The 24,581-nt window shown below is 37.0% G+C and overlaps 1 protein-coding gene across 7 annotated transcripts in view; it reads left to right on the top strand.

Annotated features, from left to right (window-relative positions):
- Nucleotides 1–172: 172 nt before the first annotated feature.
- Nucleotides 173–24,581, top strand: part of PPHLN1 (periphilin 1) — a 72,759-nt gene continuing 48,350 nt past the window's right edge. For 3 of the 7 annotated variants that reach the window (XM_010574061.1, XM_010574064.1, XM_010574067.1), the window contains exons 1-5: nt 173–215; nt 4,910–4,957; nt 6,073–6,164; nt 9,318–9,497; nt 10,424–10,485. In XM_010574061.1, coding sequence (XP_010572363.1) covers nt 4,957; nt 6,073–6,164; nt 9,318–9,497; nt 10,424–10,485 — 335 coding nt within the window. In that variant the 5' untranslated portion in view covers nt 173–215; nt 4,910–4,956. Of the gene's footprint in view, nt 216–3,420; nt 3,937–4,909; nt 4,958–6,072; nt 6,165–9,317; nt 9,498–10,423; nt 10,486–24,581 lie in introns of those variants that run through there. The other 4 variants (XM_010574063.1, XM_010574065.1, XM_010574062.1 and 1 more) reach the window with 3 other exon arrangements.

Here is a 24,581-nt window from a genome sequence, read left to right on the forward strand (position 1 = left end):
CGGCAGCGGACGGCGCGCAGGCCCCGGCGGGACGGGACGAACAGGCCCAGGAAGGCCGGCGCTCTTCCGCTAACGCACGGACGACCGGCGTGGTTGGCGGCCAATAGACGGTGGAGGACGGTGGGAGGGAGGCGGGCGTTTTCCGGTGACGTCTAAACGAGCGCCGGAAGCGGCGGGAGGCGGTGAGGCGCTGGCCGCGGGAGCGAGAGGGGGAGGTGGGTGAGCGGCGGCGGGCAGCCCTTTCCTTTTCTCTCCTCTCCTCCCTGCGGGACGGGATCCTTTTGCTTCCCCGGGTTCCTCAGAAGTTAGGGTGACTGGAGGCTGGCGGGAGGAGAGGGGAGGCCCCTCCGGGCGGGCGGTGAGGGCGGCTTTTGTAAACCGTGCCTTCCAGCCCTTCTTAAAACCCGCGCGTGACAGGAGGTTTTGACTTTTCAGCTTAGTTTGTGCTTTTTGTTCTGGAGGGGGGGGACGTTACTCCTCGTGCGTGCCTCTGAGAGCGATTTTAAGCTTCAGTAACTAGCAGTGGGTGGCTGGAGGCTGCATGAATCCCCTTGTAGACGCTGTCCGTGAGGCGTCCCGTGGGTATGGTGGTGCAGCATCGGTGTCCTTACCTTTCTGGAGGGATAAATAAGGCTCGGGTGTGTCACTTAGCTGATCTCGTTAGAAGTACTAGCGTAAATCTGTATGCTTAGCTGAACAATGGGGTGTCCCGTAATATATTTAAAGTCTTTATCAGCATCTAAACACTTTAAGTCGGCTCTTCGTCGTTCTTTGTTCTCACTCATACTCCTTAAGTAGGCTCTTTACCATGCATTAGAGTTTTCGCAGATAGTCTTATTGCAATTCTTTATCTGACACGTCTGGGACTTCGAGGGAGCAAAGTCTTTGTCAGAAGTACACAAAAAGGTGTGGAAACCCACAGAACCTGTGCAAGCAACAAGTAGGCTTCGATAGAGCGATTTGCCCTGGGTGAAATATTCAGAGTTGGTTGGCGCTTTCAAGTGTAAATGTTGAAAGCACTGCAGTTTTGACCTGTTGCGGCAACCGTATGGTGAGCTGACATATTTTGTTGTCAAAACGTTTGTGCTGCAAGATGGAAAGTCACGGTGGAGGCGCTGATCCATACAGTTGTTTGCATTGACGTTGCTAGCGTAGCAGCCCCATCGCAGCCTGGTAGAATATTCTTTTTGCAGCATTGACACTGATGAGGGATGGGCCATTGGTAACTGCAGGTGTTCAGGCAAAGATATTTGCTAATACATCAGTCATTGTATTAATATAACCCCCAATACATTGCCTCCATTTCTCTTGCGCCCAGTGATGTATTAGAATGGCGTGGTAAGAAAACTGAACCATTGGGATCGTAAATCCTCATTAGAATGATGCTGCTATTAATAATTGTATTCAGCTTACACATTTCTGTTTTTTTTTCCCTTTTGAGGTCAGAGTTAATTTGACTTTTGTGGTCAGTGCTTTTTTAAATATTTTTTTTTCTTTTTTCTTTCTCTTATTTTAAGTCAAAATTATTGTGAAAGGTCAGGAAAGATTGGAAGAAAGCATCTTCCTTCAGGTTATTTTGTATCTAGGTTGAATATGCCTAGACTTGTTGCAGTCATGCTTCCAATTGCTTTTGAAAATTGTATAGCCTAATATTTGGTATTAGGAAGAGATGGATTCTCGTTGTATCCCTGTTTTTTTCCCTCAATGCCTCCCTCACAGTATTTTATGTACTGTTGTGGTGCTCTTACACTTCTGCTTTTTCATCTTATCAATAGAGGACTATGTCTATTCAGTGTTTTCTACCTGTCCCAAGTATGGGGGGAGGAGGAGAAAGTTACACACACACCCCCCACCCCCCCCCGTTTTGTCTGTCTTGCCTCCTGTCTAGGTAAGAGATACTGGGATATCTTTGAAGCACTATCAAATACAGATTCTAATTGTTGGAAGAAAAAGCAATGTTTTCTGTCTGTCTCTATGTCCATCCTCAAAGCAGCAATTTTTGCAAAATTGGCCACGATATTTCTAATAAGTTACAATTCTCTAAGCATCTCTCCTAGGTCTTACTCATACAAAAGCATCTAAGCTTTTTGTGAGAGCTTTCCAAAGTGGAGGAGAGATGTAACTGGCCCACATTTGTCAATCTCTGCTGTTTGTCAAAGTAACAGTATAAAACCAGATATATAACAGTAGCATCAGAGATACTGCAGCTGCTTGCCTCTGCATTTACAGCACACCATTGGTTTTATGCTTTGTTCACATATGGCAAGATGTAGCCATCTGGATTAGAAAGCTGTGTGTTTTTGAAACAAAAATGTAGATTCTGCAGAAGGTTGATAGCACACACTGGAAAATTACAAATCCTGGAGAAGTAGGTATTTCTAGCCCTGATGAAAATTGATGTCTCAAGTAAGTGTCTCGAGTAAGACAAGAATTGTGCACAAAATATTGCAGAATACTGGAGTGCTTTTGCAAATATGTCAGAGATTTTTTTAGGATATGTTATTTACAAAGAAAAAAATTTAATGATTGATTGATAAAGAAAACCCAGTTGTACAAAAAATCTAAAGTTTAAGTGACCCATGTAATCTACTTGATGAAGAAACTCTTTTTGTATTACATCAGTTATACTAGCATAGAGCGAGACATAGCGCTGTGATAATCGGAGCAAAGCTGTTCTTGGCAGCTGGCCGCAGTGAAGCAGCTTGTGCTGCACTAATAGAATGGCTTCTGCCTATGCTGAAGTGTCTTTAGTTGAGAAAATTAAGACCTTGCTTTAGGGGAAAACAGTCACCTCTGATCAAAAATAGGAAGAGGTTGTTTAAATTAATATAGCAAGTGATTATATGCCATGATACTAAAGAAATATCAACTACCTTTGCTGTCTATGCTAATAGAAAATAGTCAATATGAGTGACAATGGCATTAGGTGTGAAACAAAAATAGATTGGTTTTTTTGATCTTTGTTTTAGAGTAGCTTTGTACTGAGAGAACAGGTGAATCTGAATGCAGCATAGTAATCTTGAGGTTTGATCTCTTAGATTCCATTAAAAAGAATTCTCTCATATTGATCCTAAGAGTTTAGTCTCTTCATGGTTGTTACTAAAGCTGTGTTAGGTCACATTATCTAAGAAATGCAAATTTTTTTTTTTCTGTAGAAACAGATGAAATGTGCTCAAGATGCTGGGAAATGCATTTTCCTCTCTTTAAACATTGGGGTTTTTTTGTCTGGTATTTTCAAATGCATCCTTACTTTATCTCATTGGTCCCAGCTAAAATTTGTCTTGTTAGTCTTCTGTGTGAAATCGGTCTCCCCATATTGGTTTTCCTTACCAGCATTTTGAGCAATGTACTCGATGGTTAATTCTGTCTGATTAATTTTCTTCATTTCATTCCACTAAATACAAAATATTCTTCACTTCTGAGATTTTTCTTCCACCTCCGTACTTCTTGTCTGATACAGTTGTGTATTTTTTTTTTCTTCAGTCTGTTGACTTTTGTGATAGTATATCTCTACCTTTTCTCCAGCTTGTGTTTTTGTTTTGTCAAAATACTGGTGATATTCTTGCTAGTGGGAGTGAGGTCCATCGACAATGATAAAAAACACTCCCATTTTTATAAGCCTTTCTGCCTGATAATATAACAGAGCGTGTACATGAATGTCGGTGCCTGCTGCCAGTGATTTGTGATGGGATGTTGGATGTGGCATGACTGACAGAGAGCAGCGTGGTGTCTAAGCTTGCCCTTAGCTTCAGCCTGCAGTGCGTAGCTTTTTGAACCCTGTGTTCAGTTAACAGTTTCAGTAACTGCTGCAGGCAGCAGGGCGTGGACCCTACTGTATTTGTCAATATGCAAAAAAACCCCCACTGGAGAACCTTATCTGAATCCAGCTTCTAGTATTTGCTGTTGGTCTAAAAACCCAGTGAGGCTCGCCATCAGGTACCAAAGTCTGTGCGGATGTGCGAGGCGGGTGGGTGGGTGGGTGGGCTGCGGACGCGCAGGCGCCGTGGGAGGCTCAGGTGCTCTCTGGCCATCAGCGGGTATGGACGGAGGGAATGGTCCACCTTGGGGCAAGGGCTGGGTGTGGGGAACCAGCGGCAAAGTGTTTTGAGAAAGAGCAGGACAGCAGACGCTCTAGCTCTTGCCCTTACCAAAACCAGGACCTACCAAACTCCCGTTGATTTAGTCAGCTTTTGATTTATAATCCGTGGCTACATCAGACTAGTCCTGTGTCTTGGTTATGGAACGTACTTAAGGTCAAGTCTGTCATAAAATGGAACAGAGTTTTAAGAAGGTACTCTGGTTTGTTTGTACCAATGGTAGGGTCAAAATCTGAACGTACAGGCTTATTAACAGTTGAGGAAGGAGCTACTTCGTCAGGATTTACTATCTATTACCAAAGGAAAAACATTTGTTAAATCAAACTTTTCATTAACCTCTCATCACATGCAAGTGAGTCTTATTTTTCTCTACTTAATGATATTGAAAGACACTGAAATAAATGTAAGTTAAGTGAATATATTTAATACTTTTCTGAGTGTTTTTAAGAAAGCAGTTACAGTAGTTTCCAAAAGCTGTTGCTAACAAATGGAAGAAAAGCTGAGATAGTGAGTAAAAAGTGATAAAAGGGAAAGAAAACTCTGGAATTTATTAGGAAAGTGTTGTATCTGTAATAATTTGTCACAGGAAGTTTTTTGATATTGTGAATTCAGCTGAGTAGTTAATATTCTTTCTTAATCGAGTGTAGTGAATTACTCTACTAATTCAGACAAGTCTTGGGGATGGGCAGTCGAAAGACTTAGATTTTAAATGTCTGGTTTACTTAAAAGAAAAAATGTACTTATGAATATATATACATATATATATATATATATGCACTTTTTCCTAACTTCAGTTTCTTTTTTTTTGGTAGGTAATTGAATGGGTCTTCCGAAGCAGAGTTGCTAAAACTGACGGAAAAGTAAGTATGAGAGTGTTTGTTGTTTTTCACAAAAATATGTATCTGACTTAGTGCTGCCTCTGTTTACAGTTAGTATACCCTTTAGTCTTATTGTTTCTTAACATCTATAATAATTAATATTTTTATATAGCCTTGTAAGTCTATTTCCAGTTAAAAGTTTCTATTTTGTGGAATTAGATGTTACGTATTTCTCCTTCTGAATATGTCCTGCTGTTTCTTTTTCTTATTGATTATTTTTCATAGCTAGAGCTACCATTGTGAAGGGAAACTTTGAAAAATAAAATTCTAGAAATTTCTTACCTATTTTCAATGAAATATAGTATATAATTTGTCACCTTTATAACCATCAGAAAGGTTTCAGCCCCTCAAGTTTGTGTTGTCTAACATAGCATGACTAGAATCTCTTGTGCTGATGGTTTACTTCCACCTGTATTTAGTTAGTAATTTTGACTTTGAAAGTCACCTTTCTTTGGAAGGAGCAATTTTTTGTGTTCTGCTGGCTACCAATTCAAACCGGGAAAAATCTGTACATGAAGAATGCATTTCATTCATGTATTCAAAACATGGAGCTTTGTACTAACTGAATGATGTGTTGTGTTTTAACCTCTTTCCAGGTGGTTGAGAGGATGAAATAATTCAAAGTTATTATATATGATATAAAAAAGTAGAAATTCTTCAATCTAATAAATAGGAGTTGAACTCTTTTTTTAAAAAAAAGTCCTCTATTTTTAGCAGAGCAATATCAAATTGCTATAAGGTATGTGTGTATGAATTTATATGCACAGCTGGTATTTGCAATGTGCATATATTTCAATAGAGCTGTTTATAGTATCCTTAAGTCCTGTAATTATATTGATAATACTGCACTAATTTCCATTTGTTCAGTTGTTCTTGCACTTACTGTGAGTTATTTTTGCTTTAAGTTCATTAATTACTTTCTATAACTAGATAGACTTACTTTTGAAAGGGCTAATTAAAAAAAAGTGTATGTAGAGGGCTTGTGCATAATACATTATAGTGGGAGAAGTCCAGGAACCTTTATTTCTATGCTTGTTATCCTTTCGTCTATTCATAATGAGTCTGGTTTTGGCTAATTGGATTTTCATTGTCTTTAGTGGCATATCGAAGAGATGAAATGTGGTCTGAAGGGCGATATGACTATGAAAGAGTTCCAAGAGAACGTCTCCCTCCAAGGATTCATCCTGATGTAAGTGTATAGTATGTCTCCTTAGCGTTATACTGTTATACCTTTATGCCATGACTTGTTCCATAAGGGCTGGATTTATGTACATATTTATGTTCCTAGTATACCCCAAGTTCCATTCTTTTCTCATTCATTTAAGCCAATAGTCTAGCAAGTGCATCTGCACAGAGATAATAGGATGCCTACAAAATTAAATCTTGTAATTTTTTTTCAAAACTATTGAAAGTGTTTAAGAATATTTGTATTTTGATAAATTGATTTTTTTTGGGGGGTAATTCTTTGTGTAATTCAACACAGGATTTTTAATAACGTCTGGAGAACCAAAGGCCATACCGTGTTGTATTTTTTCCCAGACTTTTTTTTTTAATGTTAATACATCTTTGAAGTGATTTGAGGTGGTAAAATGACTATTTTCTTTATTGTTCTTGTCACCGATGCAGTTTTTTGCTATGATGCTTAAAGTATAGAAGGAAATGTTTGTAACAAATGTTGAAAATACATCTTTGCTAAATTGTGTTTTGGAGTCTTGTAAGGGAAATGCTTATCAAGAAGAGTTTCAATGGAAATCTTCTTTGTAAGCATGGAGACTTCTACTGTATGCTATGCTTGTAAAAGCAAATGCAGAAGCTATGCTTACTCTGCTGTAGAATAACTTTAGAATGCTTTTAGAAAAATCTCTGTGCCAAAGAGTTGGGTAATTTTTTTGGTTTTCCTCCTGGGTCCGATGTCTCTAAAGAAGAAAGAAAACAGGTTGTAGTTTTGTCTTTTTGAGCTATTATGCCTTAAATACAACTTTAAGAATACTTTTTGATATTTCTGTTTACATGCTGTGCAGTGTACATTTGGCAAAATAAAATTTCAGGTACCTGTGCCTGTTATCTGGCTTTTCTTTTAAATGTTGGAATAATAGCATAGCTGGTTTAGCATACTTTCTGGGTTCCCTCTATCATATTTTCAGCTTATTGTTTTGGAAGCGTACCAGTGCTGGTAACTTGTTACCAAGTTATGTAGTCTTCTCTATTGCGTAATGTATTAGTGTTTGGTTGCTCTGTGACGTTTTTAACTCTCTTTACAGGCAACAACAAAATTTCTGCATTTTCAGCAAACTGGAAATCAGATAAGTTTGCACAGGGTATTTAGCTGCTTCTGCAAAATATTTATGAGCAATAAGACATGAGGAAAGGCAGAATGTATTTTCAAGATTTTTATTTTTTTTAATCAATGTTTGACTTGACTAACACATTAATTTAATTTAACCATTGCAACAGTGGCATTCCTAAATTCTTTTAGTCTTTCAAGCTGACCAGGGAACATATGCATTATGAAAATTTACTTTACAATTTAAAAGATGTGATGCACTTATTTTGATGCAAGAATTAACTAGATTGATAGACAAACCAAGATCTGGTGTCTCTCTGCCTTGCTGAAAGATGGTTATGAAGCTTCTCGTACAGCTCTGGTGATTCAAGATAGTTGGCAGGCAGTTTCTGCCCTTGTAAGCCTGTGCCATTGTATCTGTGTCCACGTGTAGAGGTCTGACTTAATTTTGACTAGACAAGTAACATGGAATTAATTTATTCAATCTATGAACAATCTTAGCATTTGCTGGTAGGTTACTATGTTGGAACTGAAACATGCCAATGATACAGAATGAAGTATCTCTTGTTTGAGAGAGCAAAATGCTTGTCCTAATCTAAACTGGGTGCTAATTATATATCAAGTATAGAGCATAGTGAAAACACATGCTTTCAGATCCTGGTAAACAACATAAAGTTGCAAGCACTTGGCACAGTTAACCCGAAGTGGGTACACCTTGAGCTTTCATGTAACTATCCTTCTGTATGTCAATATAGTTATGCGATAGGGACTTCTGGGTGAGGCTGAAGCATGGAGCAGTTTTATTTTAGCTTCAGAGCACATCTTCTTTGTAAGACACCAAACTAAAAAAAAAATAAAAAAATATATACACGTTAAGGATGTTCAATGAGGTAAGGGTAGATCAAGCATTGTGTCCTTGTATGGATGTGTATGTAGTCTCTACTTTGCATCAGTATGGCTGTAGGCTGGCTTTGGATTGCCCTCTAGTGAATTTGTTGGGTGGTCTCTGAAATCAGAACTAACTTTTTTTGCATGACAATATTTAGCAGTTTGTGAATTTAATGTTGTTGGTTTTTTTTACAAAAAATGCATTAAATTCTGACTTCTGCTGCTGTTACAAAAACTAGTTTGAGTATCTTTCCCTGCCTCCAACCTGCACATGCTAACTCAAATCTCTGCATTTATAGCCTGTGTTTTTAAGGCCCATAGAAAAAATAACTTGCTAAAGGAAGAAGACTTAAAATACAAGGTCTTGCATTCATGTTTTTGTTTGCTTTTTATTTGCAGTTGACTGATATAATACTTAGTTCTAGAAAATTGAATTTGTATCCTTTGCAACTGTGCAATTTGTGCTTAATAAACAAAGGATTTCTGTAATTGGTAAATGGTGCATGACATTTTATTTGAAGGAAATACAATAAATTAATTTTGCATTCTAGCAAAAAGCTATCCAAAACTTGCATTATAAGAAAAACCAAGTGTTAAAACTCTGTCACTTGAATACTCAGATCACCTACTGTGTTGTATTGAGGAGGTGCTTATCTGTTCAGATTATTAAGCAAAGACTGTCTTCACTGTAATCTCCATAGTCTGGAGGATGTTATGGAAATTAAGAAAATTGACAGTGTTTTCAAATGGGCTCTGTGTTTTACAGGCATTACAGGAGTAACTTTCTTTACTGCGTTCCTAAGTTAACATAAAAGTCTCTGAGAAACACATGTAGCTAATGTGTAAAAAAAAGTAGCTGATGCTTAGAAGGTAGCTAATGCTACTGCTTTAAACTTTCAAAAGAAACTTAAACCATGTTGAAAATTTTCCCTCTAATTAATCTTGTAATGCCTAAGGATTGCATCTGAATGGTGTCCGTTTAGATTTAGTAAGTTATTCCACCATCAGACTGGCATGATTTTTAATGTTTGTTGCTCCCCTGTGCTATTTCAGCTTTTAAGATTATTATAGTCCCATATTTAGAAATAACTTCTTGTTTTTATTTTTGTGTATTTACTATAGGTTTCCAGCTGTTAAAAGCAATATGATTTTGTTTGTGTTGTCTTTTAGGATGATTACCATAGAGTAGTAAACATTGTGCCCAAGAAACCACCGCTGCTTGAAAGACCTGGGGATGGGAATTATAGTAGGTATGATGATTACAGTCACACTGAATACAGAGACTATGAAGAGGGTCGCAGTTTTGCCCATGAACGAAGAAGTGGCCCTCCACACCGAGGTGTACGTAAGGTGATTCTTCTCACATGTTTATGATGTTTACTTGCTCATTAATGCTTGAATACTGAACAGCTAAAATATTATTTCAGAGAGAGCGTTGATGTTACTGCTGTTCTCAAAAATTGAAAAAGAATGAGTAGAAAAAACATCCAGGTTTTGATACTTGGTGCTTTTTTGCTGTTACTGTGCTTCTGAGACTCTTGTGATTATATGGTAGTACCCGTTTGCTGCTTCTCATGGTTGCTAGCTACTCTGTTGACTTAGAAGTCAAGAGCTCTTGTCCAGCACTGTGGAAAGCTCAGAGTCTGAACTGGGAAAACAAAAGTGGCCAGAAGTCCTTTCTGTAATGCAGTGCAAAGTTATCTGGATGAATAGAAGAATGATTGCAAAATCTTTGTATTTAACAAATCCTTGCACATGCAACTTGTTGAATGTTGTCTACCTATCCTTCTAATTCGCACAGTTGTTCACTTATTTAAATTCTGTCATGATGTTGAATGCTTACCCCCCCCCCCCCAGTAGCTACACTGAAGTACAAAATTTATGGTCCCTTTGGAAAGTCATTGCTGTTGCCTCCTCCAACCCAGCTGTTTGAAATTCTGTAATTTCAAGCTATTGATGATAATTTACATTTCAATGAGGTTTTTTTTTTTTTTAAGCCAGGGCCTATATGTATAGTTCAGAAATTTTTTTTAGTTTTTGTGTTTTGTACAGCATTGCAAAGTTGCTTTCTTTAGTATTGATAGAGGAAGAAAATAAGAGGAATGGGGTACAGTGAATAAACTGAGAGAAACCTTGCTGTGAATGATTAATACTTTCTTTTAGCTCATTAAATGCTTTGGTTTTGCAGTAAATAAGTACTATTTGGCAGCTAACTATACCTGACATCTGATGTTGAGGTACACGTCACACAATTGTTTTGCATGTGTGTTTTGCAGGATGAATCAGGATACAGATGGCCAAGGGATGATCATCCTATAAGTCGGCAGCCTGAATACAGGTATTTTATAAGACTTTGTAGTAGTGCCATGCATAGGCTGGGACTACTTAGGGCATTTTTAGTTTGTTATGAAACCAGTTTGTGGAGCAGAGCAGTGAAATGGCAGGGATATGGGAAAGGACATCTGTTGGAAAAAAAGATGATAGTAGAAAAGTGGTTTCTAGTTATATTGTTTGAAATACAAATTAAATAAATGGTATGACGTGAAAGTCTCTATTTTAGTATTTGTTTAGTAAGGATAAGAGGCATAATGGTAGCATCTTTAGGTTGTTAGCCTGGGACTGTTAAGTAATTTAGTGCATCTCCCTGATCAGTCCCACTTTTTATATAACTTCAGAGAATTCTTTGGTCTAATACTTGCTTCTGTGACTGCAGTACCTTGGGGTGACAATACAGTGGAAAGATACCTGTGCCACTTTAAAGGTTGGTGGGGTGAATAAATGGGATTATGAAGTTCAGCATAGCCTTGTTCTGACCTCCCTGTTTTCTCAGCTGGACTAATGAGTAGATTTTTCTATCATGCATTATGTTAATTTCTGCGAGCACCTCTTGGTCCGTACCTTGGGTTCCTGTCTATGAAATGTAAGGAATAGTACTAAACAGTAGGGCTGGAACACACATATGCCTGCAATGATGTTTGATATGGGATTATTTGATATGATAAATAAAGTGCACAGGATAATGTTACACTCAAAATTAATGGACAAAGATGAAACTCACCTTAAATATTCAGACAAGAATTAATTGTTAGTATTACTGAAATATTAACAGTCTAATCTAAGAATGTAATCTCATGCTGTACTTTTATATGCCACATCCTGTGTTGCCACTTCTCAGGGTGTCTGCTATTACACCAGGCCTGTATTTCTGAATACTGCATCTCAGGGTGTTAGTCATAAATACCTTATTCTACATAGAATAACTCCTTATTGCTATCTATATAAAACTATGGTTGTACTATACAAAAATCAACAACAGTAAACCAATTTAGCTATAGACACCTGGTCAGTTAGAAAAATTGCTTTTAAACCTGCACCAAGTTAAAAAACAAGACTTCAGGCAGGTCGGGGAAAAGCTCAGACAGTTGCAAAGCCTCAATCTTGAGGCCTTGCAAACACAATATGAAGCTGCTAGAAGCGATGGCAATACAGTGCTACACAGTTGCAGGGAGATATCTATTCCTTTGAATGTGATGATTTAGATGTAGTGTAAGTAGGTTATTACATAACTTCACCATAAAAAATCGTTCATATACCATAAGGGTTTGTGTGCATTAGACTTCTCTTAAAATTGTGTTCTTGGGGCTAGAAGCAACAGTAAAGGGTTTTGAAAAGTAGTAAAAGAATCAGTTGTTCAAAGCTGGGGGAAAAAAAAAAAAAAAAAAAAGACTGAGAAGACTGAGTTAGTGCCAGGCCGTGTATTTTACACAGAACAAGAGTGGCACCCAGTGGTCAAAAAGATTGTCTTAAATGCATCCTGATTTCTTCCGTTTAAAATGTGAGGATAAAATGTCAGCTCGTTTTGTTGAAGGCTTTAAAAATGTGTTGTGAGGTAGGTGATGGTCCCATCTGAGTCTTTATTATATATTTCAGAATATGTAACTGTTATACAACTGCAGTAACACTATGGAAGAATTTCATGAAGATACTTGGTTCAGATGAGGGTATGAGAATGTATTTGCAATTGAATGAAGCCCTACTGATTTATTATATAAATATGCATTAGCATGTCAGAAGTCTGACTGTACAGAAGAGCACAGGGATAGTAAATAACCTTGGACCTAAAATCCTGTGATCAGACTGCTAAACACTTGTAGTATTACAAGCTTTGTAATAAACTTAATTATTATTTTTTGCACGCTGCTCACTATTGAGCTATGTAGTGGATCTCAGCAGAGGAAAGTGAAGTACAGTACTTGGTATCTGTTGTCTCCTGTGGTGAAAACACTAATTACTTTATATTTCAAAGACACTTGCACTATAAAACATGAGATTAAAAAGTGATTATATGCGAAAATGCTTTCACTTTGGATATGATGAAAGTTATTTTGGGTAAGTTCTTCTGGAGTACATATAAATATTTTTTTTTTCTTTGAGGTAGTAGAAGGAGATTTAAGATTACTTTAACCAGAAGTACTTTTTAAAAAATTGCATCGAATATGGCTAAAACAGTACAAAGCTAGATTTGTGAAGCTAAAAACACTCAGGAGACTTATAAAGTTAATGGGTTTTCATAGTCAGTACAGTGACTATAAATTCTAAAAAGAATAGCTCTTTTATTGACATAAATAATCAGTTTTCTTGAGTATTTTAAAAAACTCATTCAGCAGCTAAAAATGTGCTGTAAGAAGTTGTCAATATTATGTTTATCATTTCCTCTTAAGCATTAATCATTCACATTTTCCTGCTTTGATTATGGCAACTTAACTGTTAAAAAGTAGTTTCTGATTTCCTACTCTTTCCAATTTTGTTCCCCTATCTTTCTTTGGAGTGCTGAAAAACATTACTCAAGATTCTCCCAAAGTAAAAGAAGCTGCTTATCTGGAATATCAAAAATCCTTCAATGATGCAGAATTTTGGGGGGCAAAACTTTCCTATGTTGAAGAAATCAGCTGTTAAGTTTTTTGGAGTGTGGGGGGTTTATTTTTTTTCTTTTTGTTTTTAAGCAGCTTGTCTTTTCCTGAAGAATAGGAAGTGCATGCTTATTTAGCAGTTGCATAGCTGTGGCTTGAGCTGTGATGTGGTCGTTGACCACCAGCAATTAATTCTCCATGAGTGACGAGGGGATTGTTGAGGTTCTACCGCTTGGCTTAGCTGTCTTTTTTTCTTGCCTTCTTTCTTCTTATGGAGTTATGCTCCAGTTTCCAAGCAGCTGCCAGTTGCCAATAGTCTACTATTGAGCAGAGTGTTACTGATCCTTCTGCTCTTTCCTGGACCGCTCAGTTCTTGAGAGTTGTTAGCCCTGTTTTATACTATGCTCAGTGAACAGCTTTCATCCTGACCATGACTCCTTTAGGGTAGCATCATTTTTTATATGTAAAAAATAAGGTAATTCAGAGGATGTGCTGGGCATAGATTTCAAAATGAGTTCCCAGCCCTTTTTCTCCTGTTCTGACCTAAGGGATTCTTGCTGGATTTCTGAACTGCAGGAACTGATGTGGATTGTGTAACCTTGCAGTCATAGTTTGGTTTGAAGTGCCTCTTCGTTCAAGCCTAGTCGGCATGTACAAAGAATTGTACATCAAAGCAGAATATGTTAGTTTGGAGAACAGAGAATTTTCTGCGCCCGTGATGACGGTCTTAATGTCTTGGTCGCTGATGCTATGAGAATTTTGAAACTTGGAAATTATGAGAGGAGTAGAGATCAAATAACATATGACTTCTCTGTACATTTATCTTTTACTGATGTTGATCACTTCTAGGGCTGTGTAACTACTTGTCTTTAATGATATATCAAACTCACTTATTCAAAACACATTATTTTATGCATGTTAGTTTTTGAAAACTTGCAGGGAACTATGGTGTTATATGTTGCAGAACTCAAATTTTACAGTACTTCTGCATGGGCCCTCATAGCAACGGATTTTGCATACAAGTTCATTTTTATAAAGTCACATGAACTTTTCAGTGAGAACTGCTTTAGAAGATTGTTAGCTGCTGTTCACTTTAGTCATACCAAATTTTAATCCTTTTGAGTGCACAGAGCATTACTTCATTCTTTTTTTTCTAGCCAAACTGAGTTCATAAGATGTGAAATATGCAAAACTTGGCAACTTAAGATGGGTAAGACTCATCTTCAAAGAGAAATTACAAAATGACGCACTTGTAAATCCCAGCTATACATGCATTAAATTTGATCCTTAAAATTATCTGAGGTCCAGATTTTTGTAAAATAAGGATTGCCATATTTGTAGACAAAGTACTCTGCATTAGTAGTAATGTTGGTTCATATAATATAGACTCCTGGGAAGTGGCTCACGTAGGACATTTTGAATATCTCCTCTAAAGTTGTTGATATGAGTAAGTTTTCCTTTGTTAGTAAAGGAAACTTGCTGCTACTACATGTGTTCTTTTGTTTATTGGTGGTTGTTGGTGGGTTTTTTTTCATGTCCTGTGTAAAATTAGGAAGTCTTAGTCCAGTCTTAATACTAATGCATTTGTGTATATAAAACACATCTGCTTATCTGTGGTGGGCACAGGAAATATTTTATAATAAATAGAATAATAAAAAAGTAATTTTGATGCTAGAAATGAAAGAAAACTGTCTGGCAAAATGTTGAAACTTAATTTTAAACAAGTAGTGATCTGTGAACAACTAAGATTAATTAGTCAGTTCTTTTATTTTGTTTTGGAAATCCTTTAAATCAATGGCATGCCTGTCCTCTGAAAATTTTACGTGCCTTTCTGAACATTAAACTTAAAGTTACCTCTTTAGGGTAACTGTTTTTGTAGATGCATAAACCTTCACAGTGAGATTGTGTTTACTGAAGACCATGGAGACAGTTGGTAGCAGAGTGGGGGATAGAAGCCCAGCAATTGTGGCTTTGTGATCTCTCCTTGAACTACTCTTCCATTTGGTGATTCACCCCTTGCAGGTGCAGTATGTGATGACAGGATGTTCTAGAGGAGTGGTGTGAAGATTGTACATTAAGAAGAAAATTGTTCTTTGGCAAGAATGGTTATTTTAAACAAAACCATTGATGAGAGAGTCTCCAGGTAGAAGTTAAGGGTCACTGACTCTTCTCTCAATAAAGCAGGACTTAATATTGAGGGTTCAGATGTGTCACAGGCCAAGGCAGTTATCTTTACATTGTCATTGTGCAATCACCTTGGAATTACAGGGGGTAGCTTGTTTCTTCTTCCATCCCTGCCGCCCTGCCCCATATGTATTCTCTAATGAATGAAACAGTGAACCTGTTTAAATATTTTATACTCATTTAAAACAGCGTATTATATTGTGGGAGGTCTTTAGGCTTTCGATTTAAACTTTCTTGTAATGTAAACTGATCTTTGTCTTGGTTATAGAAGAGAAACTTAGCCAAAGGGATTTATGAGATGGTGTTAAAAATGTACGTAAGTCTGCTGTTCTGTTGCAATATTTGACAGGTCTTAAGGGACACCATACAAGAACCTCATTCTTCATTAAAAAACATGTGTGGAGGGAAATAAATATGGCAGTCACCCAAAGAAAATGGTCTTGTTTTTCAGAGAGATTGATAAGCAGAGTTCTAATCATATTCATTAGCACATGTTTTTTTCTTTTAATAAATAAATAAATAAAATCTCTGCCAGAACATTGAACCTCTCAGGTATTCACACGAACTACTAGAGCAACTTGTTTATTCATATATGAAATTACACTTTCCTTATAATAGGTCATTGTGGTAGATTCGTTATACCTGTCTACAACTCCAGGCAAGGACTTGTCTGTGAAATCTTTAGTTCAGAAGACCCATTGTATTAGGCTGCTAGCTAAATTAGTTTACCTTGGCTTATGGTATTTGGGGGGGGTGGAAGGGGGAGTTAGAACTTTTTGGAACAAGATAATAGGTAATAGATAACTTGACTTAAAAGTAGATTCTGGCTTACACTAAACATTTAATGACTTCATATTATACTTCATGTCTTATGCAGCAGTCTTACTGATTCAGTAGTTGCAACATTTTCTTTGAGGACTGTCTTCTGCTCCACTGCTTCTTTAGCTCTTCTGTGCTTGGGACAACCAACTTGTTTGCAAACTGAGATTTATGTTTTATAATTTGATTTTCATTACTTGGCCAAAATTATATATGTCTAATTGTATTACTAATGCTTTGGGTTCCTTTGGACCACAGGTTTTTATTTTGAATGGATATTAAGAACTTGAATCTTTTCATGCAGATATCACTTAGTGTTTTAAAACTGCCTCTGCTGAAGGCTCTATATAACTAAGAACAGTTTGGGACTGTCCACTATTGCAGGTCAATGCAATCAGAAGTAAAGAAATTTCAATTCAGATAAGTCTAGTTTTGTTGCTGTCATGAATCTCTTTCCTCCATTTAACTTAGAACCCAGAGACTTAAAACTATGTATGGGAACACTGGCTGTTTTCTTACTACGAATATTATGTCAAACTGAGTTTCTGCTGCTACTTATGTTGGTCAGAACAGCTTTATTTATATCTAGATTATACTAGAAATGTCATTCAAAGCAAGACTGCTGTCACTCCGCTTCTGAAATGTTTGTCACTTGAGAGAATGGGGAGAAAAGGAGAGACTGGTGGACAGGGTTTCAATTGTAGAATTTTTTTTGCCCCCACCCTACAATGTAAAAATATGGGGATGAGGTAAAAATTCCTCTTGTTTTCAACTGGATTTTTTTGCACGTTTCAGCTAATTGTGGGGTTATTCTGTAAGGTGAATGTTGCTTTCACTGGCAGCTAGTTGTAGCTGTTGAATGATTGCTTTTAATTTTAAAATATTTTTATTTGCGTAATTATTGACCGTGATCATTATGGAAGGCCCATTTTCTTTTATTTCTTTGCAGAATTTCTCATTCCCATTCTAAAAAACATGTTTGTTTTCAAAAATTGCTTCCTGATAATTTTATTCCTTATAGCGGATCTTGTGGCACTCTCATTTAATTGCTTATGCAATTTCCATCTCTGGTTGAGGAGAAGGAGTTTAAACTTTAAAGTTATAATATATGCCGTATTGATAATTTAACTTTTTTCTTAACCATTTTTCCTGATGACCTTCTGAGGTCGGTGCCAGTATTCCTGCTATTCAGCCCTGGAACCTCCCACAGGAGTCTGAGCTGTGATTTTCTTTTTTTTTTTTTTTTTTTTTTTTTCTTCCTACCTGGTGGGAGACTCCTTTGACTGTTGTTGGTAACAGATGGGTCTGGCTGTTCTATTTCATTTTGGAATGATGTCATGGAAGCTTTGTTTTTCTAATCAAAACATTTCATAGTTTCTCATATATGGGAGTTGTCAAATTAGCAGAACTTCCTACTACCTGTTTTTTTTTTCCTGCTGAGCTTGTAAATATACAGCATCATGCAGTAAAGCTTACCTTTCATATGAAGTGTAGAACGGTTCTAAATCTTGGTTTTAACTCTGAGAGCTGTAAGAGAATACTCGGTAAGCTTGTTTCTGAAAAGCATAATTACAAATAGGTAATTTCAGATTCTGTGTGTATGGTATTTCTTATACTTTGATCCTTTGAAATATTTCAGTTACATTTAAATATGGTCTCTATGTTGTGACTCTAAAGGACTGACAAAGTATTCTTTGGCCTAAAGACAGGTTGTTATATTCTTCTCAAAGAACATTTTGGTATTCTTAAAACCCCAGCCTGAATTATTGTTGAATAAAGAACAGCTAGGTAGTAAATTGGCTTTTATTTATTTGACAACAATTACAGTAAACACACCAAATTTGGTAACAAAAAACCTAGACGTTTTCATCACAGCAGTTCTCAACTGCTATCATGTTTATTTAATTTGCTTTTGATCCAAACCTATATTATGTTTTAAGGATCTATGGCTTTTTGTGTGTATAACTATTTCCCACTGCAGTTTTTGTAAGGTTGTAAATTGTCATATGAAATTAGTGTCATCAGTATATTTTTTTACAGTGGTTATTGCATGAGAACTGTTTATGACAGTTATTAGTATGTTATGATATAGACGTGTCGTGGTTTAACCCCAGCTGGTAACTAAGCACCACACAGCTCTTGCTCACTCCCCCCCACCTAGTGGGATGAGGGAGAGAATCAGGGATAAAAAGTAAAACTTGTGGGTTGAGATAAGAACAGTTTAATAGAACAGAAAGGAAGAAACTAATAATGATAATAATAACAATAATAAAAATAATAATAATAGAAGGATTGGAATATACGAAACAAGTGACGGACAATGCAATTGCTCACCACTCACCGACCGATGCAGCGATCCCCCCAGGCCAACTCCTCCCAGTTTCTATACTGGGCATGACATCACATGGTCTGGAATACCCCTTTGGCCAGTTGGGGTCAGCTGTCCTGGCTGTGTCCCCTCCCGAGCTCTTGTGCCCCTCCAGCCTTCTTGCTGGCTGGGCATCAGAAGCTGAAAAATCCTTGGCTTGGTAAAAACACTACTTAGCAACAAGTGAAAACATCAGTGTGTTAGCAACATTCTTCTCATACTGAATCCAAAACCTAATGCTGTACCAGCTACTAGAAAGAAAATTAATTTTATCCCAGCTGAAACCAGGATAAGATGTAAGGAAAAATTCAGTAGTGTGTGCAAACTCAGTTAAATTTTGTAATAACATGGATTTGTTGCTTAAAACTCAGTCACGTTTTGGGAAAAGGATTATTTTCTTCTTATCAATGATGTTTACATAATGCTAATAAACTGTAAGGAGTTCCTCTGTTTACAACATAGGATAGGGCAACATGCCTAAAGATAAGATTATGTACCTCTACACTGTAAGATCTTGGCTAACACCTCACTTTAAAGAAGACTTTAAAAAGCAAGCTCATCTGGTCCAGTTTTATAGCTAGCATTATAATCAGGTGGTAGATGGTATCAAACTAGCAAGTTAATGCTGTATTGGAAAATAATGAAGCAAACTCCTGTGGGTAGTACTTGATTATTCTGGAAGGGTTTCCTAACAAACATGTTGAAAAACAGCTAGGTACTGAGAGACAGTAGGGAGGGAAAGAGAAGGGAGTCTAGTCTCCCTTCGAGTCCAGACAACTACTGTTAAGATGGGCATCTAACTAAATTGTCTCATCGACTAGCCATTGAATTGGCTTAATTAATGCAGTCATGGCTTTCTCAGGACGGGGAGTATTGTCACAAAGGACTTGTACATGATTTCCCTTAGGAAGATAAATTCTTGATCTGTTAGGTTCCAGGGACTTGTTTGTTGTATTTTGTACATACTAAATATTTCAGGGAATTTAATTCCCATTGAGAGAGGGTGGGAATACTAGGATGAGCTTTGCTTAAATGTTGTTTCTTCACATGAATGCAAGTTGCTCCCCTGCCTTAATTGATGAAATGAGATGCGCTGTAAATTTCAGTAGAGGAGAGAAAAAAATTTGGTGTTACTGACAGTATAGGCATCCTTTTGTTGAGCATTTTGCTGCAAAGAGAAGATTTTTGATACGCCATTTCCACCTACTGCTGTGTTTGAGTGTGTTACCATCTACATTTGAGGAAAAGTTCATCAGTAAAGCAATTCCATGATCTCAAGCCATTTGTATTATTTTTAAAAGGTGATGCTATTTTTGCATGCTAACAAATTATTCTTAATGTTAGTCTTGACATTTATTCATGATACACATTTGCATAACCATACAAGGTTCTTTCCCTAGTATATGACGCTTCGTAGTATTAGTTTGTGAGTTGATAACAAATGCTTTTGTCTAAGTGGAACTGAATATTGATGCCATGAGACACAACAATGTTGTGTCAGCCAGCTGTGGGAATGTCTTTCTCTTCTGAAATCTGACTTCTAACAGTCACGTCGTGTTACATGAAGTCCTACCTTACCTAGTCTAGTATGCCTAATTATTTTTGGAAATTATGTTTGAGAGCATGTTTATGCAATTTGGAAGTAGAATGGAAAAGCTATTTTAATGTGTTGACTTAAAGAATCATAGAACGGTTTGGGTTGGAAGGGACCTTTAAAGGTCCCCTAGTCCAACCCCCCAGCAATGAGCAGGGACATCTTCAACTCGATCAGGTTGCTCAGAGCCCCCTCCACCCTGACCTAGAGTGTGTCCAGGGACGGCGCATCTACAGCCTCTCTGGGCAACCTGTTCCCATGTTTCACCACCCTCATCGCAAAAAATTTCTTCCTTCTATCTAGTCTAAATCTACCCTCTTTTAGTTTAAAACCATTACCCCTCATCCTATCGCAACAGGCGCTACTAAAAAGTCTGTCCCCATCTTTCTTTTAAGTTGCCTTTAAGTACTGGAAGGCTGCTATAAGGTCTCCCCGGAGCCTTCTCTCCTCCAGGCTGAACAACCCCAACTCTCCCAGCCTGTCCTCATAGGAGAGGTGCTCCAGCCCTCTGACCATTTTTGTGGCCTCCTCTGGACCCGCTCCAACAGGTCCACGTCTTCCCTGTGCTGAGGACCCCAGAGCTGAACGCAGTACTGCAGGTGGGGTCTCACCAGAGCAGAGGGGCAAACCAATTCAGGTTTGATGAGGTACTAAACTCAATGTGTGTTCTGCAATTTTTATCTTACTAGATGCATTTTTTGGAAGAATTTTGTACAAGGATTATTTAAGTAAGGCAAAGGATTATGTTAACAGAGGAGGTTGAAGTGACAAGCAATGAATTATCTTCTTCAAAAACTCTCTTCAGCTACTGTTAATTTTATACCTTACTAAAACTCGTCTCTGTTAAACAGTATTCTGTTTAAAAATTTATCTTTGAATCTACATTTATTACAGCCAGAATATTGTGTTTTCACAATAGATATGTACTTAGACATGCTTAGATATGTACTTCTATTATTTTTAGAAAAAAAAAATGTATTACTTCTTTGAGTCTTACTGATGCTTACTTTGACTACTCTAAAATTCTGCCAAGGGACCTCTTTTATTTATCATAGATAAATAAAAGTCATGAATGCAGTAAGGAGACTGATCTTTCTAAACTAAAAATCTGTTTCCACAGTAGTTTAAACCTATCTAAGCTGGTACCATTCCAGTCCTTCCCTCTCCCTGGTATTGCTGCGGGTGTTAATACTCTTCAATGAGCTGGTCCTGCATGCTAACCCACCACAATCAATTAAATAATTATCTACCAGTTTGGTTGCCAGAGAGAAAATATCAATGCCAGGTTAGACATGGAGTGGGAATATGGTTTCAACGAAGGTTGAAAAGATTAGGATTGTAGCAGCACCAGTTTGAATCAGTATGACTTGTCATCGAGGTGCGCTCTAAAGTTAACTGTTATTAAATCACTGAAATAACTGAAGGCATACAGTAGTTGCAAAAGGATTTTTAATAAGGAGCTTACCCAAGGAGCATGGCTTATTAAGTATGTTCAAGTAAGTGCTATTTGTGATATATAGGAAATGGCCTAAAAAATAAAGGGCGGGTGGGGGGGGAGGAGACGTTAATGTGTATTATAGTGATTGTAAACTGTAAGCAAAGTGAAAGGAAAAAGCAAACTGGAAAAAAAAAAGATAAAGCTACATGGCTGAATAATTTATAAGAGGAAATGTCTGTCTTAACTCGGGGCTTTCTGACTTTGAACAAACTACATACTTGACAGGGAGGAATGAGATCAAATAAGGAAAAAACCCATTATGTACAATAAAATTTTTCTTCATATACATATGGTATCTTTTATCTTCAGAAATCCAAAAGCAGAGGTAGTTTGCTAACTTTTATTTAAAATTGCTATGCAGAAGTCTGTACCAATATTACTAAACTTTTGGGGCAAAAGCAAATGAAACCTATTTGACCCAGTCGCTTCAAATTTCACTTTAAGAATAAAAACATAGCAATTTGTGGAGCATTTTTCTGATATAGAGAAAAATAGAGTGTTTTTCTGATTTATAAATCTCATTAAGGGATTTGGAAAGAGAAGAAAACTAAGTATAATAAGGGTATTGTGTGTCAGTATAACTGACATAAGATATTACTGCTTACAGACCTGTTCCACAACTTGCTCTTTCCTTTTGCAGCTTTTTATTGATAGTGTTAGAAAGTCAACCGCAAGGGTGGATCAACTCAGTATATACTAGTACAGTATATACAGTACTTGTTGCTTTCTCTTAAGTATCGATGAACTAATGGCATTCTGTGGCATACCGATGAAAAGCCTTAAGAGCTCCTTTAGCAGATATTTCATGGTTTCTGGGTTCTTCTATTTAAGTATTTTAAAGATAGCCTTTGGGAAAAAGATTAATAGCTTGCTGAACGTAAAATTCACTTACGCCCTTAAAATATCATGCAAAAGTATTTCCATCTTTTTTCAGGTGCTTAGTGTGTATATTATTAGACAAATCTTTGCCTACATTGAATTTCTTGGCAAGCACTGACCTGAAGTAAAAAACAAAACCAAAAAACCCAATGAAAACCTCAAAACAAACAAAACCCCCACAAAATACCAAAACTACCCCCTCCAAACAACAAAACAAACAAAAACCCTCACCAACCCTCCTCCCCCCAACTTGTTTTGTTTAGAAATTTGACAATATACAGTTGCATGTCTCTAAACAGCATATATTTTTTCTCTGCAGTCTCATGTCATTTCCCACACCAATTTAGAAGATCTTTAAACAATAAAATTACTTTTAAATTTCCATAGAGCTATTTACTTGTGTTTCATAGTCCATCACTGTCCACAAATGCTTGTTCTCAATACCTTTGTGCTTGCTTTGGGTAGTACTTGGGAATTTTTTCTGTCTCCCACCCCATCAACCCCATGCTCTTTGGTACCACAGGGAAGCTTTTTAAAGTTCTTTCCCACGTGCTGGTCTTGGTGCCTGAGGCAGGATGACAGTAAATGTGCGAGCACCTGCTTAGGAAGGTCTGTCCCATTAGAACTTTCTCTAGAAGCAATAATGATGACCAGTTTCTGTGGTCTGTTACGGTATCAGGAAAAAAAGTAAGAGTTTGTGAAGATACCTATCTTGCTTCCTGTCTTCCTTCCAATTTTAAGCTTGTATATTGAGATACCAGATTTGAATGGTTTCCATTTTGAATTAAGGCTGTTTAGGAATTGATTCAGTTGCTACTATATTGAGAAGTTTATTCCTTGACATAGTTATCTGAACTGCTTGACTGTTCTGGGATGATCTGCTGCTCAGAAAGTCGAGAATGTGAAATCTGGTCCAACGGCAGTGTCTGTCAGTAAATATTTTATTAGTGAAATTCTGTGCTGTTTTAACTCTTAATAGAAACTGTAACTTTGTTCCATCACTTTAAGCAGATATGCACTCTGGAACTTCAGACCTATGATTTATGTTCTATTGTAGAGAAATCGCATGGATGTACTAAGCCCTCATTTTCAAAAAGAAGAGAAGCCAAGATCACATGTATATTATTTTGTCTAATTTGCTCTTGATTTGTCTAATTAATATTTTGTCTTTATTCTGCATACAGTTGTATAAAGCTGTTTGCTTTTAATTCTTTGGAACTTAAATCTGTGTTTTTCTGGACTCCTAAGTCTTTATTTCGTTCTTGGTCCTCTGTCCTAATCTCTATGCTTGACCATAGTTTCTCTCTGTCAAATAATAGCGAGAGAGAGTTTGAGTTTAAATGTACTTTTATTGTGTGGGCTTATCTTCTGGCAAGTTTAATAAAGTATGTTATTGATGACAGTAGAAAAGAGGGTACTCTCTACTAAGGATAAAGAGGTGTGTAATCTGATTTCCAGCTTCAGGTGAAGTGCAGAGCTTTGCTATTCAATTAAAGAACAGAGCAGGCATTTCTCGCTAGTGTTTCTATAATATTCAAGTTTTCTTAATTTTTATTGCCCAATCTGTCATGACATCCCAAGGTGGGGGCGGGGGGAGATGAGGTTAGTAGCTTTCGTACTGAGTGAGGTAGACAAGTGGCATCAGTGTCGAGTTGGAGTGTTTGCATATGATGGCTTCTATAGTACCACATGCAGCATAAAAATCATGAAGCATTTATACATTTTAAATATTTTGTTGTACATTTGGTATGTCTAGTTATCCTCTTCATGACAGTTACTACTGTTCTGCAATGTCTGTTTCCTTTTGCCTTCGTGTGAAAAGCTGTTAATAAGATTACATTGACTAGACCTAATTACATTAATTTCATTTAAAGCAAACGCAAATATCACTTACAAGTACTGCGGTTACTTGCTTAGTCATCAAATGTTGAAAACCAGTTGTCATAAGAAATCAGTCATCATTTCAAATGTTCATATGAAAGCTGATGGAACCAGATTCAATTACTTGTACCTACAATGGTGTAATTCACTGTATTGTTTTAGCTTATGATAAATCAGCATAAAGATCTTTGGACTAGTTGCACAAACACATACTGTGTACTTTGAAAGAAAGGGCATGACTTCTGGGAGAGACGATGGTGGCTGGAATCTTCTACCACCCACATTTACTTTGGAGATGTTA

This window comes from Haliaeetus leucocephalus, unplaced genomic scaffold (assembly GCF_000737465.1).
Source record: "Haliaeetus leucocephalus isolate CR32 unplaced genomic scaffold, Haliaeetus_leucocephalus-4.0 Scaffold406, whole genome shotgun sequence".
NCBI lineage: Eukaryota > Metazoa > Chordata > Aves > Accipitriformes > Accipitridae > Haliaeetus > Haliaeetus leucocephalus.